The sequence below is a fragment of the Caretta caretta genome, chromosome 26, assembly GCF_965140235.1.
Source record: "Caretta caretta isolate rCarCar2 chromosome 26, rCarCar1.hap1, whole genome shotgun sequence".
Classification (NCBI taxonomy): Eukaryota; Metazoa; Chordata; order Testudines; family Cheloniidae; genus Caretta; species Caretta caretta.
The window spans coordinates 11,168,455-11,184,747 of record NC_134231.1 but is presented as its reverse complement, the minus strand read 5'-3'; the positions used below and the strand labels follow the sequence as shown (position 1 = coordinate 11,184,747).

The 16,293-nt window shown below is 45.0% G+C and overlaps 1 protein-coding gene across 2 annotated transcripts in view; it reads right to left on the bottom strand.

Annotated features, from left to right (window-relative positions):
• Positions 1-16,293, bottom strand: part of ANTXR1 (ANTXR cell adhesion molecule 1) — a 221,186-nt gene that overhangs the window by 106,881 nt on the left and 98,012 nt on the right. For both annotated transcript variants that reach the window (XM_048829199.2, XM_048829198.2), the window contains exon 14: positions 7,309-7,350. In XM_048829199.2, the coding sequence (XP_048685156.1) occupies positions 7,309-7,350 (42 nt within the window). The remainder of the gene's footprint in view (positions 1-7,308; positions 7,351-16,293) is intronic.

Below are 16,293 nucleotides of genomic sequence, written 5' to 3'. Positions count from 1 at the left end.
TCTTTGTCATTTAAACCATCTGTCCTTCATCCAGGCCCCCCTGTGCTCTGTACTATCCAGGGGACAGCATTGGTGATCTTGAGGTAAATCAATCAGAAATCTTGAGCTGATAAAAGTCTTCCTTCGCCAACAGCGAGGGTGTCTCCAATCTGCCTCAGACGTCCTTTCAAATAAAACCTTGGGCAGATTTCTGAAAGCACTGCTGCTCGTTCTTCATTGTTGCAGTATAATGCGTTGTCCTTGCAATGCAAAGCCATCTGGCCTCAGCTTTTAAATCTGCTGATGCAAGAATTCCTCTTGTCTTATTTTTGCCAAGAGTTTGGGGGGAAATATTCTTACTGTAAATGTAATGCTGCCACTTAAGGAATTACATTGTTACATGCTGGAGATGAGTGGTTACCAGGTTTTCTATGGGGGAGAGAGCTATCTACAGCATGCTAAAAACATCAGATTTCACTAGGCTGAATCCATCTTCCATTTATTTTTAGAAAAACAGAGAGAAGGGGGCCCGATCCCCTCTGCAGGCAATGTGTTGCTTCCAGTGGCCGTCCCCCTTTCAGGATTGGGCTCAATAATGGTGATGGTGTCCAATAAAATATACTTTGTCAGAATGTCTGCCTTCTTTTCTGGGCCTGATCCTGGGAATTGCTGAGCACAGCCTCAATTTCCACTAATTTTCTAAAGGTTTCTAAAGAAGTTTTCAGATTCTGAACTTTAAAAGATTTATGTCAATTATATTCCAAGATAGAGGGCACTGGTTCTCTTTAACATTAAGGCAATGTAAAGGTGGTGTAAAGGGGGCCCAAGGTGGGAGGAAACTATATTTAAGGCTGCTTTATGCTGCTAAAGTGATGTAAAGTGGTCTTAGGGTAAATGAGAATCAGGTTTACAGAATTCTACGCCCTGGAGGAAAGTGCTGTCTGATCAAAGGCATTTTCCAACATAAGAATGACACTCACAATATGGATACCCTTTTTAGTGCCCAAAACCCCAGCACCTAAACACTTATGCCCCACAAGACCTGCCCTAAATCATGGAGTCATATTTGGTTCTGTCTACACTGCAGCTGGGAGCGAGCCTCCCACCCCAGGCAGACAGACTAACACTAGCTCCGCTCAAGCCAGTATGCTAAAAACAGCAGCATGGACGTGGTGGCATGGGCTAGCCACCCAAGTGTTGGCTGGACTTGTACTCGGGCATGCTTCGAGCAGGGGGTTGGACTAGATGACCTTCAGGGGTCCCTTCCAACCCTGATATTCTATGATTCTATGATTCTATGCCATAATGTACACACTGCTACTTTTAGCAGGCTAACTCGAACAGAGCTAGTGCATGTCTGTCTATCCACACTGGGAAGCATGCTCTCAGCTGCAGTGTGGACATAGCCTGTAAGGGACCACCAGATCAACACATGGTAAATTGTGACAGAGCCAGGAATAAAACCCCAGGAGTCAAATCCTCCACTTGTGTAGTGTGAATAGAGCTGCTCCAGGTTACACCAGCTGAGGATCTGGCTCCTGGAGTCTTTGACTCCCAGAACACTGCAATCATTACTAGACTGCAAGCCAGATCAAATCACCTTCAATCATGACAACTCCCAGCCCAACAGTGCCTCATGCACCTGCATAAATAAAATAAAGATGGGGAAAACGCATTGTTTTTTGGTACATCTCTTTGTCTGGTGCACATACCCACATTAGCTGTATCTTTGCATTTAAAGTAATTGCAGGATTTGAAACACTAAACATCAGAATGTCTTTCTTCTTAATCTCAGCAGCTCTTTGAAGTTGCTGAGTTATGTTGCGTGCTTCTCTGCCAGAGCACGTTGAGAGATGCTGCATGCACAATGGCCATTATGTGCTCTTTAGACCAGGAAGCCAAAATTCATAGTAGCAAAATTAAAAAAGTATCCAGCGCTAACACTTCCTGTTGGGTCCCACCAATAACTCAACTATGTGAGAATATATCCTCTCCATCAACAGTCACTTGTGTGGAGAAATCGGGTTACTCAGACCTTTGCTGGACAATACTGATTGCAGGGTTACAAGTTCTGTAGTTACGTCTGCAAACCAGCTCTGAATTTAAACCAGACAGCAATTGCTTTGAAAGCTTTGGATAACACTGAATGCATCCCTGGAATTCTCTTTGGTTTGGGATGGTTGAAAGTGTGACAGATTGACAATATCCCAAACAAACCTTATGAAATTAAGATAAATTTTACTGAATGATGTTAAACCTTATTGAATTAGGGTTAACACCTTTGGAATTCATTGTATTACAAATGCAAATATTTATGTGCGCCTGTGAAATTGTATTGAACTGCTTTACCAGAAAGACAAGATTAATTCAATCTCTGGAAGGTCAAAGGAAGTTTAAAGGTCTTTTTGGAATGCTACAGTGTGAAGTGGATTTCCTTAGGAAATACCTTGAAGTGAGGGGAATGCAAATTCTCCCGCTCTGAAGCCAACCCTTTGGAGATATTCCCTGAGGTGAGAGATCTTTTCATAGAATCATACAATCATAGAATCATAGAATATCAGGGTTGGAAGGGACCTCAGGAGGTCATCTAGTCCAATCCCCGGCTCAAAGCAGGACCAATCCCCAGCTAAATCATCCCAGCCAGAGCTTTGTCAAGCCTGACCTTAAAAACTTCTAAGGAAGGAGATTCCACCACCTCCCTAGGTAACGCATTCCAGTGTTTCACCACCCTCCTAGTGAAAAAGTTTTTCCTAATATCCAACCTAAACCTCCCCCACTGCAACTTGAGACCATTACTCCTTGTTCTGTCATCTGCTACCACTGAGAACAGTCTAGATCCATCCTCTTTGGAACCCCCTTTCAGGTAGTTGAAAGCAGCTATCAAATCCCCCTCATTCTTCTCTTCCGCAGACTAAACAATCCCAGTTCCCTCAGCCTCGCCTCATAAGTCATGTGTTCCAGTCCCCTAATCATTTTTGTTGTCCTCCACTGGACTCTTTCCAGTTTTTCCACATCCTTCTTGTCCAAAACTGGACACAGTACTCCAGATGAGGCCTCACCAATGTCCAATAGAGGGGAACGATCACGTCCCTCGATCTGCTAGCAATTCCCCTACTTATATATCCCAAAATGCCATTGGCTTTCTTGGCAAGAACGGCACACTGTTGACTCATATCCAGCTTCTCGTCCACTAACTCCTAGGTCTTTTTCTGCAGAACTGCTGCCGAGCCATTCGGTCCCTAGTCTGTAGCGTGCATGGGATTCTTCCATCCTAAGTGCAGGACTCTGCACTTGTCCTTGTTGAACCTCATCAGATTTCTTTTGGCCCAATCCTCTAATTTCTCTAGGTTCCTCTGTATCCTATCCCTACCCTCCAGTGTATCTACCACTCCTCCCAGTTTAGTGTCGTCTGCAAACTTGATGAGGGTGCAATCCACACCATCCTCCAGATCATTTATGAAGATATTGAACAAAACCGGCCCCAGGACAGACCCTTGGGGCACTCCGATTGATACCGACTGCCAACTAGACATGGAGCCATTGATCACTACCTGTCGAGCCTGACAATCTAGCCAACTTTCTGTCCACCTTATAGTCCATTCATCCAGCCCATACTTCTTTAACTTGCTGACAAGAATACTGTGGGAGACCTTGTCAAAAGCTTTGCTAAAGTCAAGGAATAACACGTCCACCGCTTTCCCCTCATCCACAGAGCCAGTTATCTCGTCATAGAAGACAATTAGATTAGTCAGGCATGACTTGCCCTTGGTGTTGTTGACTGTTCCTGATCCATGTTGACTGTTCCTGATCACTTTCCTCTCCTCTAAGTGCTTCAGAATTGATTCCTTGAGGACCTGCTCCATGATTTTTCCAGGGACTGAGGTGAGGCTGACTGGCCTGTAGTTCCCAGGATCCTCCTTCTTCCCTTTTTTAAAGATGGGCACTACATTAGCCTTTTGTATACTAACTACCTGCTTTGGGAAACTCCAGTTCAAAGACCCTGAACTGTATAAAAAGGGAACTGAGCATGTTATGAGGGGGCTTGTTCTGAGCTGCAGCTCTGACGAACTTGTAACCACAAGGATTCCTTTAGGGTGGGGTATTAAAAGACTGCACTTGCCAGAACCCATGCGAGAGCTGGGATGAACTCTGATAAGTTTATTAGCATACGTGTGGGTTCTTTTATGGATTGTAATATGTTTTCTCTGGAATGTTTTTTACCTTATGCATAAAGTAGGCTTGCTTAGAAAGAACTGTGTGGTAAACTGTAGAAATTACAATGTTATCCGTCTCTAAAGAGAAAGCAAGCAGGTGTCCTAGGGCAACCTGCCTGTGCCGGGAATAACATAGTGAAGGGAGGGAACTGTCCTGCTTGGGAATACTCCAATCAGAAGGGAGAGTGACATATGTCTCCACCCAAAGGGGCAACATCTGGGGAGCTGAAAGCCAAGATTGTGGGACCCTTGCTGAATCACTGAAGGGAAATACAGCTGCAGTTGCCCTGAGCTGTGACAGAAAGTTCTTTGGACACATTTCCCCCGCAAGGATTCTCTTCAGTGCTGCTAGCCGCTCAGCTGTTCATGCTTCTAGTGACTGACATGCTGTATGAGTCCCATTGTGTCAGAAAGAAAACAGATAAGCTGCAGATACAGGTTTAGGTAACAACAGGAGCACATTTATTCAGGCACAGTGTAGCACCCTACCCCTGGCTGGGTATTCAGCAGTAGGGCCAGAGCCTGGGACTTCTGGATGTAAAAAGCATGAAAAGCATAAAAAGTAAAGCCACCCCTATTCAGGAATGCTGTAGCAAGCTCATCAGCCTCTACCTATGGCTCAGCCACCCACTGAGCGTGCGTGGATTACCAATAGGCGGCGTACCTTAAAGGGTCCCTTACAATATGTGCTAACTACTTATGCCAAACAATCTGTTCCACCCTGCATTTTGCATTTGGGAGTTCATTTCCCGGACCTGAAGAAGAGCTCTGTGTGGCTCGAAAGCTTGTCTCTCTCACCGACGGCTGTTGGTCCAATAAAAGATATTCCCTCACCTTCCTTGTCTCTCTATGGGTTACCGAGACAGTCCCAATGGAAGAGATTCCAAGCCCAGATCCTCAAAGGTCTCAATAGGCGCTAGATACCTTTGGCTATCTGGGCCTCCCCGATAGAGCATGGTGAAACTGTCTGTGTAATCACAGTGCACACAGGTAGGTGATAGTGAGGCCAGGTTTTCAGAGAGAAAAGCCGCCCCAAGTTTTATGTACAAGTTCCCTACACCTTCCAAGGTGCTGACGGTGTGCTTAGTCTCAGGCTTAACAAATGCTAACAACAAACACAACATTAGAAGAAAAAAAAATCTCCAGTGAAAATAACAGGAGAAGGAAAAACTCTCTTAGCAAAGGGCTCCAATCCTGCAAGGCCTCCTCCATGTTTGCTCTGTGCATGGAGGGCTGGCAGGATCAGGGAAAAATATAACTTGGGGAAAAGGCATCTTCACAGCAGTTTAATTAATCTCTTGTTCTTTAGTTCAGCTTCTGCCAAGAGAGACTGGCCAATAGAACCAAACAGAACCTGAAGCAAATGCTGCTTTATCTGCAAAACACTCCCAGGATTACCAAATGCCTCCTTATGTGCAAGACGTACATCCCCCCATTACACCAAGATGTAATTTCCCTTCCCAGTGTTTGAGCAGAGAGCTAGCATTCCAGCCTGATGTATTTTAAGTGATTTCAGCTATTGAATCCCTTGACTTGGAAGCATGTGCAGTGCAGAGCAGATGAGCCACATGCAATTTCAAGTTAATACATTTTCCCTTTCCTTCTGAAGCTGGAAACTGACAAAGTTGTTGAGTTTACTTCGGGCCCAACAACAGACAGAGCTGATTAGGAAAGTATGTCAAATGGTTGCAAAGAGAGGCACGGATTGAAAACGGCGTTATGAGAGATGAGCATTCTGATCTGCAGGCTTATTCAAATCCAAACTTTCCTGGACTTTGGGAGTGTTATGACTTGGGTTTCTGCTTCAGAGCTACAAAGTCTCAGGTTCCGTTCCTGGCTTGGGCTCCAGCTCTTCTGAGCCGTTCTACTGATGGGAAGCTCACTGGCTTTCCTGTGAGTACTATATAGGCAGAAGCTGAGCAGGATTCCACCCGGCTAATGCTTCTCAGCCCTGAACTTTAACAGCTCTGCCTTAGAGCAGAGAGTGCTCTCTGGCCAGACTTCATGGGGAGTGGGGTAAGGCTCAATCCAGCAAACACATTTTCACTTGTGAGCTGGATGAGAGTCCAGAATACATCCCCAGCAGCAAAAGGCAAGGGAACAAACCCACTGCACCACACTGTTCATGGGCTTGAGTCTCCTCTCACTTACCCTGCTGTAAGGACGAGCAAATCCAAACCCCACTGAAATCAATGCTAAGAGTCCCATTGATGTCAGTGGGCTCGGGATAAGGTCTAGTTAGTCTAGTAACCGAATTGCAAAGCAGTGGAAGGGAAGGAAGAATCTCTCTCACTGCTCACTGAAAGAGAATATGGCACAGAAAGGCCCGTTATATATCATGGAAGAGTCTGTCCCAGGAAAGCAAAAGTGATCCAGATTTAATTATCACACATGACTGGATTTGTACAGGAAGAATAAGTGGGGAGTAAGTTTAAGATTTTCACATGAGAGTTTTAATGTTGCTTTTCTGTCTCCTTGAGTAAAACCCGTGGACCCAGTTCTTCGCTGGTATACAGTGGTGCTGCTCCTCTGAAGTCAATGGAATTACACCAATTTACACCAGCTCATAATTTGGCCTTTGGGCTTCAGACCTAATTGGCTAGAAAGGAACGTTAAGGAATAGCGTGTACAGCCTTTACTCACACTGGTGATGTGGTGCGACCTAGTGCTCACCCATCTGTCTAGATGACACAGTCTAGTGTGCTTGTGTCCTCCGATTGAGTCAAAAGTTAAGCATGCATTTAACTGCTGTCCTGAACAGGGCTGATTTGCTACATTGCTCTGCTACTCAAAGCAGAGAACAGTCTCTCTCCCTCCTGCTCCCTTTACATGCCACAGAGACCCAGCTCTCGCTGGCTGCAGATCGTTACCTCATCACTCTGTGAAAATAAAGTGACCTGTCCCTGCCTGAATTAAACATGCGCTGAAGACATTAATCAGAAAGCAGAGTGCGCCCCAGACCTCATGTGTGGCTAAAACAGCCCTGTTTGCCTATTGGGAGCAAGAGCAAAGGTGGTGAATGCGAAATGCTAACTCCTGCCTCCTGCTATGTTCTACGTGCTACTGGTCTGGAAAGCCAGGCACAGTGAGAGCTGGTAATGCCGGTGTCACTTACCTCACTGTCCTCTTCAGGGGGTGGTGGGGGCTCTTTGATAATCTGGAAGGAACAAACAGAAACAGACAACCTTAAATCCACACTTTGTTCGTCAGCATGATGCAAAAGTCACTTTAATAGAGGATTTGTCCCTGCCAGCTTCTCTGATCGCGACTGCAATGCATGTGCGATTACATGGTTCCTACGTGTGCTAATGCTGTCGGGATAACCAAGGGGATTTCTAATAAGCCACTGTAAAACCCTGCCATGCAGTCATCTCCTAATTATAGTTCCCAATTAGCGTTTATATCACCTGTAGCTCTGATCGCTGCCAATTGTGACGTCAAAGTGAATCTAACCAGTCTTGGAACTGACACTCCAGCTTTCTGAACTAGGAGCAAAATATTCAGTGCAGCTAAAAAAAACCCCTCAGCTGAGTAATAATGGGCTGGTCTAAACTAGAGAATTAGATCGACCCAACGATGTCACTCGGGGGTGTGAAAAATCCCCACCTCTGAGCGATGTAGTTAAACTGACCTAAGATCCCATGTGGTCAGCGTTAGGTCAATGGAAGAATATTTCTGTCAACCTACCTACTGTGTCTTAGGGAGGTGGATTAACTACAGATGCAGATTATTGTATCACCTAAAGGCCGCAGCTGAGATCAGCACCCCATGTGCTAAGCACTGTACACAGAATCATAGAAGATTAGGGTTGGAAGAGACTTCAGGAGGTCATCTAGTCCAACCCCCTGCTCAAAGCAGAACCAACCCCAACTAAATCATCCCAGCCAGGGCTTTGTCAAGCTGGGCCTTAAAAACCTCTAAGGATGGAGATTCCACCAGCTCCCTAGGTAACCCATTCCAGTGCTTCACTACCCACAGTAAGAGATGGTCCCTGCCCTCAGGAGCTCACAAACTACATAGACAAGGCAGAGTGGAGAAACAGAAGCATAGAGAAATGACTTGCTTCGAGGTCACACACCAGGTCTATGGCAGAAATAGATGACAGGTCTCCTGCACCCCAATGCAATGCCCGGTTCACCAGACCACATTGCCGTCTCATGTTCTGTGCAAAGTTGACGGGAAGGGAAGCAGTTATTGCTTATTATCCTTCACGTTGTTGGGTTAGGAAGACAATCTCTCATGAGCTTTTTAATTTAAAAAAAGATCATATAAATTGGAGGCTCTCCCAGCATTTCTAACTAATAAAGCAATTGGGGTGAGGTTTTGGGCTGATCGGGTGTATTCTCCATCGAAACAATTTAAATTTATGTGGGAGAGAGGCTATTATTTCATGCATGAAGTTTGTATCTAGGACTCAACAAATAGCTGGCTATTATTACAGCTCTCCACTCCAAGTGCAATAGAAAGCCATCCAAAGGGACAGCTATTACATACAGGCATGTCAAACATCTCTCCCTAACTCCAAATTCATCCCTGAGGCATGGCTGTTGAAATCAGTGGGCTAAATCCAACCTTGGGGTAAGCCCAGTCATGTCAATGCGACTACACCAGGGATTCATTTTGTCCCATGGCCACACATTTATCTGAATGAAGGAACCCTTTCTTTAAACGGCACTCAACGGGCCAAAGGTGACAAGGTGCGGAATGCCTCCTGCACGGTGGCAAATGCCCTCAGCTTCCCTGACTTCAACAGGTCGCAGATTTGGGCTCTGGGGCATGTGTGAGCTGCTGGAGGTTTGCTGCAGATGTGCTTAAGCCCTGGAGTTAGTCATTTTTAAAAGCGAGGCTCCACAAACAACTTGACTGTTTAAATAGAAAGGGAAGGAAAAATATGGCTGCTGCACAAGAGTCCCGGAGACATAAATATTTATGAAAATTCCTCTTGTTCCCTGTTTTGCTTCTCCAATGAGCTCACTGTTTTTATTTTCCTCTCACAAGCCCCGAGTCATGCAATGTGGTCATTAATGAGGAGCATGTGCCCTCGTGTAACGATGTTGAAAGGGGCTGGCCAGGGGGTCAGGGTTATCCCCTTGTTCATGGCTTGACTCGGAGCAGGGGTGTCCCTGAGTCACTGCAGCTACCTGTCCCTGGGCACAGTAGCTGCCGTTTGTTTAATTGGCCATTGTGTAGAGCTTTGAAGAGCTTGTGCGTGTGCACTGAAACCAAATCAACCCTTTGTGTTTTGAGTTTAGAAGCAAAAAGGCCATTTCGAAGGAAGCAATGACATCTGAAGAGGATTAAAGGAATTACCAGCAAACCCAAGAGCCAGGCTGTGGCGATGAAGCCGCTGGCCACATTACTGGGGAGGGAGCACAAGCAGGAATCCCTGGAGGAATTCCGGCTGACTTGCAGACTGGAGCTAGCAAAGGTGGAAAGGAGGCAGCAAGTCTAACCCAGTATCCCCTATCCAAAGAGGCTCTGAGTCTGTTACAGCCTCAGCTTTGGAGCCTTGTCTCCTTAGCTCACGTTTTCTGCTCTGGAGGGCTTCGGTTCAATTCCTGGTGCGTCAGCAGCTGTCATACATGCGCCCAGCAAACCCGAGGTCATGCACATGTCGACATCACGTGCCGTGAATGCGGACTGAACCAAGGTCCTTCACGAAACAATAATGGATTCTGATGGTTGAGCTAAAGGACGGCCACAGCTGTGACTGGCTCAGAACGGCAGGCACCAGCCCACAATGGCACTGTCTCAGCCCAGACTGACGCGATGGGTAGGCTTGCCAGAAGCAAGGCTAATCCACGCTCACACATGCAGATTTGAACACTGCTGTGAGGGGGAGTCACTAACGTACTTGCGGCTGCAAGACGTGTTACATGCATGGTGGGTAGCATGCTACATTTCTCTAGCGTAAACAAGGCCGTAATCCCTGTAGCCAGCAAATATGGGAGACATAGCTACAGAGTCTAACACAGTGAATTATATGAGCCAAAAGGCCCTGGCTTCCTCCACTTCTCCCTGCACCCTTCAGGCATCCTGGCTTTGACAATGTCTGTGCACTCCTCAGCATGATAGTGACTGGCCTTAAAGAGGCTCAGGAAGTTTCCATGCACCCTCTCCCTCCCACAAATTGACTGGTATCAAATCAAATAATCCTAAAGCAACAAGATAGCGCTCAGTGATCCACACTACTCTTCTTTAGCATCATATGAGAGTTAAAGATGAGAAGGACCTACAGCTTATCCAGTCAATTGTCTTGCAAGGGACAGCTTGACACTGGGTAATGGTTATATTCCAGTTGCCCTGTCTATTCCTCTTGTTCTGCATATTGCTGTATTGTTTGCACTGTGTGTTGGCTGTACTCTGGTTGGTCTACATGTTGTTTGCACAGCGTGTTAGGGTACTGTTTCAGCTTGTTGTTGTTGTATAGTGTATACTGTGTGTTGATTGCATTCTGTTTGTACTTATCTTGTTTGCACTGTCCTGTGTTCATGTTGAACTGTATATTGATTGCAGTGTGTTGACTGTATTTTGGTTGCTCTATATAGCTTGCAGTGTGTTACTGTATTGTTTGCTTTGCATGTTGATTGTATTCTGATTGCACTGTATAGTGTTTGTGCTGTAAGTCAACTGTATTTCTAGTTTCACAATGTATTGTTTGCACTGTATTTTGGTTGTACTCTAATTGCTCCTCATAGTGGTTGCACAGAGTGTTGCTGTATTGTCTACACTGTATGTTGATTGCATTCTGCTATCACACTGATCCAGACCATAAAGAGAGAAGAGGAGATGAGTGACATCAGTCAGACCTGATTGCTGAGCAGGGTGAAAAAATTCAGGCCTAGGAGTATTATAAATTCACTCTGTTATTCTGATAAACAAGCCAGATTTCTGTCAGCACAACTACACCTAAATCATTAGGGTTTGCATGGAAAGCAACAAGAAAAAATCCTGGAAAACTTCTTGGAAGAGAATCTGATGAAATGATCCATTGGAATCAAATATGAAGTAAAGTTGTTGCTTGGAGCACCATTTAAATTGTATTATGAATATACTGTAACTGAGCCAGGGAACAAGGTTATAACACAGCTGCCCAGCGCGAACACCCTTTGTATTGGCCTGTCACTGAGAAACAAGGCTCCCCTTCACTCCTGTCCCTTCCCATTTCCCTGGGCCCCTACTGTGCACAATAACATGCCTTCCTTTGAAGCAGCCTCACATACTCCTCTACTACCGTCTGGGTTCTTCCTTCTCCTGTAGCCCCTTGTGCATGTTCCCATTCTGAGCATTAGGAGTTAGGTTACGTAGGAGGTGGTGAGTCTTTCCAGGAATCCCACCCTGTCCAGGGGCCAGGAACTTTCCTCTCACTCTCCTTGATCCCGTATGGAAAAGTCATACAAGGAATGTAAATAAATGGGGCCCTATAGAAATTGAATAAAGAATGAGATCCCCCCTTCTGTAGTTTTTTTTTGTGAGCCAGGCTATAGAATCCTGTATCAGGGGACCTTTGGAAATGCACTTAGGGCCAGATTTGTAAAGGTATTTGGGACCCTAACTCCAATTAATTTCAATGGGAATTAGAAGCCTCAATACTTTTAGGCCTTAGGGCCTGATTCTTTGTTACACTAAGTTCCCTTTGCCCCACTCTGGGAGCATGCAAAGGGGCCTTAAAATAGTCATGAATGAACCAGGTTCAATTAGATCTCTGTGTGTCTGTTTCCCCATCTGTAAAATGGGACAGATAATGCTTCCCCACTTCATGAGGATCAATGCATCAATAACTATGAGATACTGCAGTGATGGGAACTGTGTAAGGAGGTGGATGAATTTGTTAGTAAAAGTGCAAAGTGTGATCATGTATTATTGTTATGTGTATTAGGTGTCATAACCATGATCAGGGACCCATTGTGCTAGGCACTGTAAAAACACATAATGAGAGACTGTCCCCACCATTAAGAGATTATAATCTAAAGAAACAAGATGGGCTAAAGGTAGGAGAGAGGAAAAAGGCAGACAAACATCTGATCTTACCACCTTCCGCTGCAAGTGCCAGGCGCACTTCTTTGACTTGCCTTCTCTAACATAAACACAGAGCTGTGGGGGTGTGTGTATGTGTGTGTGTGTATGTGTATATATATATATATATATATATATATATATATATATAAAAACACCCAGCTCCACTCCTGAAAAAACCCTACCAAAACAAATCACTAAACTCCACAAACAATTCTGCCTTCTGGGGAGAGGATGAGAAAGAATGAACTGTCATAACAGATGATAATCATATCACTTAATGCACAACTGGAAGGTGGTCAGATACTATGGTGATAAGGATGGTATAAGAACCTATATAGATAAGAATAGACAAAGAGAATGATTTCCCCAAGGTCAGTGACAGCTGGGAATACAACTCAACTCCCCGTGAGTACCTATCAACTACCCAATCCACTTGACCACACAGGCTTTCATCTGTATTTATCAATTTAGGCTTGTTATTTGTATGAGAAGCATACTCAAGGAGAATGGGTTCTTCCTTTTATTATTTCTCCACAGCTCATAAAACACCCCCAAGCTGTAGGAATTTTCAGGTTTGCTAAATGGCTCAGGGAGGACAAAGAGAAAGAAAAAACATGCACATTTCCAATCCTGCAAGGGATCCAAGGCACAAGGGCACAAGATCGTGGAGGAGGTTGCTTGCTTAACCTGAGTGTGTTTATTCTCTGGAACGTCTAGGGTTCCATTAGTCAGCACTTTCGAATAGTCAGGCTCTGAGTGTAGCAAAGGACACTGCATAGTTTGCAAGAGGGTTAAACCAACACAGTGCCTTGGTGAAGGAGTTCAGCTTCTGGTGGGTGAGAAGGAGCCCACATCAAACCGAACCTTGCTTTCTGGAGATGGAATTATGGGTTTAAGCAAGATGGTTTATTCAAAGTGGTGCTTTTTGTTTTAAGAACATGGAGACAACAAGACCTCCGGAAAATGGCTTTTAACAGCATAAAGGCTGACCATGCATGCAGAAGTTCCAAAGTTGACAGCGGAGGCTTTCCTAGCCCCGTTATCGGAAATATTTGGGTTTCTGGCCACAGTTGTGGGTGAAGCTCCGAAGCAGACCCCAAACCCCAGATCCAACCTGTGGAAGTTCAGATCAGGCTCCAAAATTTGCAGCTTTTCATGACCACTAAAAGATGCCTTAGGCTTGTCTCACACATTGTTTATTCTGTGCAAGCCTGTTGAGTTCAGTGGAGTTTCTCCTGATTTGCACTGGTATATGTCTGAGGACAAATAGGCCCAGGAGCTTTGGCCAAGCTAAGTATCCAAACATTTATCTGCATAGCTGAAGTTATCGGAAACTGTTGGACGACAGATTGGGCTGGAAATCCAGAGCGATGGGTTTGAGCTATATGTAGTCTCTCTCTCTCTCTCTCTCTCACACACGCACACATACCTCATTGTGTGCACAGACAGACACACACACACACACACACACACACAATGGATGGAAAGTGGTACCAAATCAGAGGTGCGGTGTTTTACACTTGCTCAAGCATAAAGGGACTTCCCAATACGAGAAGAAACAGGGCTCCAGTGTAGTTGATGGGTGCGAATTCTGTGTGTTGGGACAGGAGGGTCGAGCCTGCTGTGTTTTGTACGGGGCTGTGAAGTGTAGTTCTTGCTCTCTCTCTCTCTCAGTGCGTGCCACATGGGCCTGCAGAATGCAATCAGCTGGGAGAATGCCTGGCCAAGCAAAACGCTTAGCCTAGTTTAGCTTGGCAAAGCTGAAGTGTTTGTTCATGTGTGTTGTAATTGTTTTTATAACCCCAGGCTATTTCTTCTTTCTTGGTGTCACTTGCTGCTATGGCTCCTGTATCTGAAGGGGAGAAATGACCATGGTTCATCGACCATATTAGCTAGTTAGCCCATAGACACCTGAGGGCTTTTGCTTCATCATCATGTTGTGAAAACACTTCCTTATGGCCGTTTTGTTTGAAAGGTAGCAAGGGTGGGTGGAGAGTGTGGTCATTGGCTTTTCTTGGCATGGGAAGAATCTTTGTGATTTGCTGTCAGCACTTTTGCACATTTAGCTGTGAAAATTCAGGGCAATAAACTGATTCTTTGTCTTTATACCATCTTTCACCAAATGATTTCAACATGCTTGTAAACTGATGGATGCAGAGCTCTCTTTGCTGACTCGCCCTGGTGTCAGGTGCTAGCACCATGCAGAGAAATGCAGTTCTTGCTGCTGACCTGCCCTCTGTTAGAGCAGGCAAGCACGATCAGTTACAAGCTAGAAGTACAAAAGAGCTTGAGTGTCTGATTCTCCTCTGCCTAGGGGGAGTGGGTGTAAAATCCTACTAAATCCAAATTTTACACCAATTTTTCACAGGTGTAAATGGCTCCGAGAAGCTGGAGAATCAGGCCCTAAGTTGCTGAGGCTGAGGGAAGCAGGACTAGGACAGAGGAGGCCCTACAGGAAAAAAACACTCCACTACAGTTAGCCGCGCTCTGGAAGAGATGTGAGTTGCATCATTGTTAATTTGGTTAGCAATAAAGGCAAACTCCAGGAACTGTGGGTAAACCTGAATCCTATCCAGCGTGCTTTCACAGCGTTAGAAGCTGAGTAGGATCTCCACCTGCTTGGAGTGCTGTACTTACTAACTCCTTACAGTGCTATGTGATAAATAAGTGCTATAGAGGCATCACGTCATTTACTGTTGCCTCTTGGGTGGAACACAACAGCTATTTCATAGCTACACAAACAGTTTAAGGCAGGAAGTGAAGAAGGCTGCATCTAGCTGAAAGTACAGCAGTAATTTAGGCAAGGAGAATGATATTACCTGAGGGGGAATTTGACCCTTATTCATATGGAAAGTTATAGAACACTTATACATTGTAGCCACTGTAAAAATCCTAATTTTTATTATTATTTTCAGACTGGTGGAAGCCCGGTGGTTCAAGACATTTAAAGCTGGACAGGACAGAGCACCAGAGAATGGACTGTAGGGACCAATCTGCACTGGTGGGGTTAGAGGAGATGGATTGGACGTCTGGACCTAGTAGATGTGTTTCAGTTCTAATGTCTATGCCAGGTGTTCTCAGCACGTATGTTCCTTCAGTTTTTGGGTGTCCAACCAAAGATATGTTCAGGGGCCTGAGAGTGGATGCTGTGCTCTTTCTGAAAAGTCAGGCCCTTTGAGATGTCTTAAATTGGGGACCCAAAACCTCGGGTACTAAAAATCACTGACACTTTTGACAATCTTGGCTGTGGTTCTAAGGTTCCAATCAGAGTAGAAGCCTGAGGTTTAGAAAGCTGCCCCACGCAGTTACCTTAAGTAGAGCCCTCTCCAAGCTCTCAAGGGAGATAAAAAACAATTGGACCTTCCCGGAAATCAGTCCCAGCAAGGAAGCCAATTAGTCCACATTTAAATCCAACCAATTCCATGAGGGTGAGAGCAAATCTAGGCATCTTAATCTGAACCCCTCTAAAATTTGGGATGGGAAGCAGTGTCTGCTTTCAGATCTGAGACTATGTCTGGCTTTTATTTTCACGTTGAAGTGCAAAAACAGATATGTGGCTCACTTTGTTTAATATTAATTGTGATTCATGCCAAACTCTTCCATGTGTTTATGGGAGACTAGGCCCCACAGATTAAGAACCAAAATCTTCCATTAATTAACCTCATCTTGGCTTGTGCTGCAGTTTGCAGATGAATGGAGCGGACATGCAATTCCACAAGGAATGCAAATGACATTCCAGAATCTGCAAAGGGCACTCCCTTTTTCTAGGCTGATTTTCTGAACCGATTAGGTCGATAAATTGGGCCAGGTTCAATGGGTGTTGTCCCCAAATGTCTAATCCATTTTCTTCAGAATGAAGATCTAAGTGAAATCCATTTGCAGAAACAAAAATAAAATAATGTCATCGCTAGTTGTAAGATCCGGCAAGCCTTGCTATGATCCAACTGCCTACGGAAGGACCCAGTTTTAAAGCAGTATTTCTCCTTAGACTGGGAGAGTCAACCTCCTCCTGCAGATGTGAGAGATGATACACTTGCAAAAAAGACTGATATCATTCTGGTGTGTATTAACTAAAATGCCG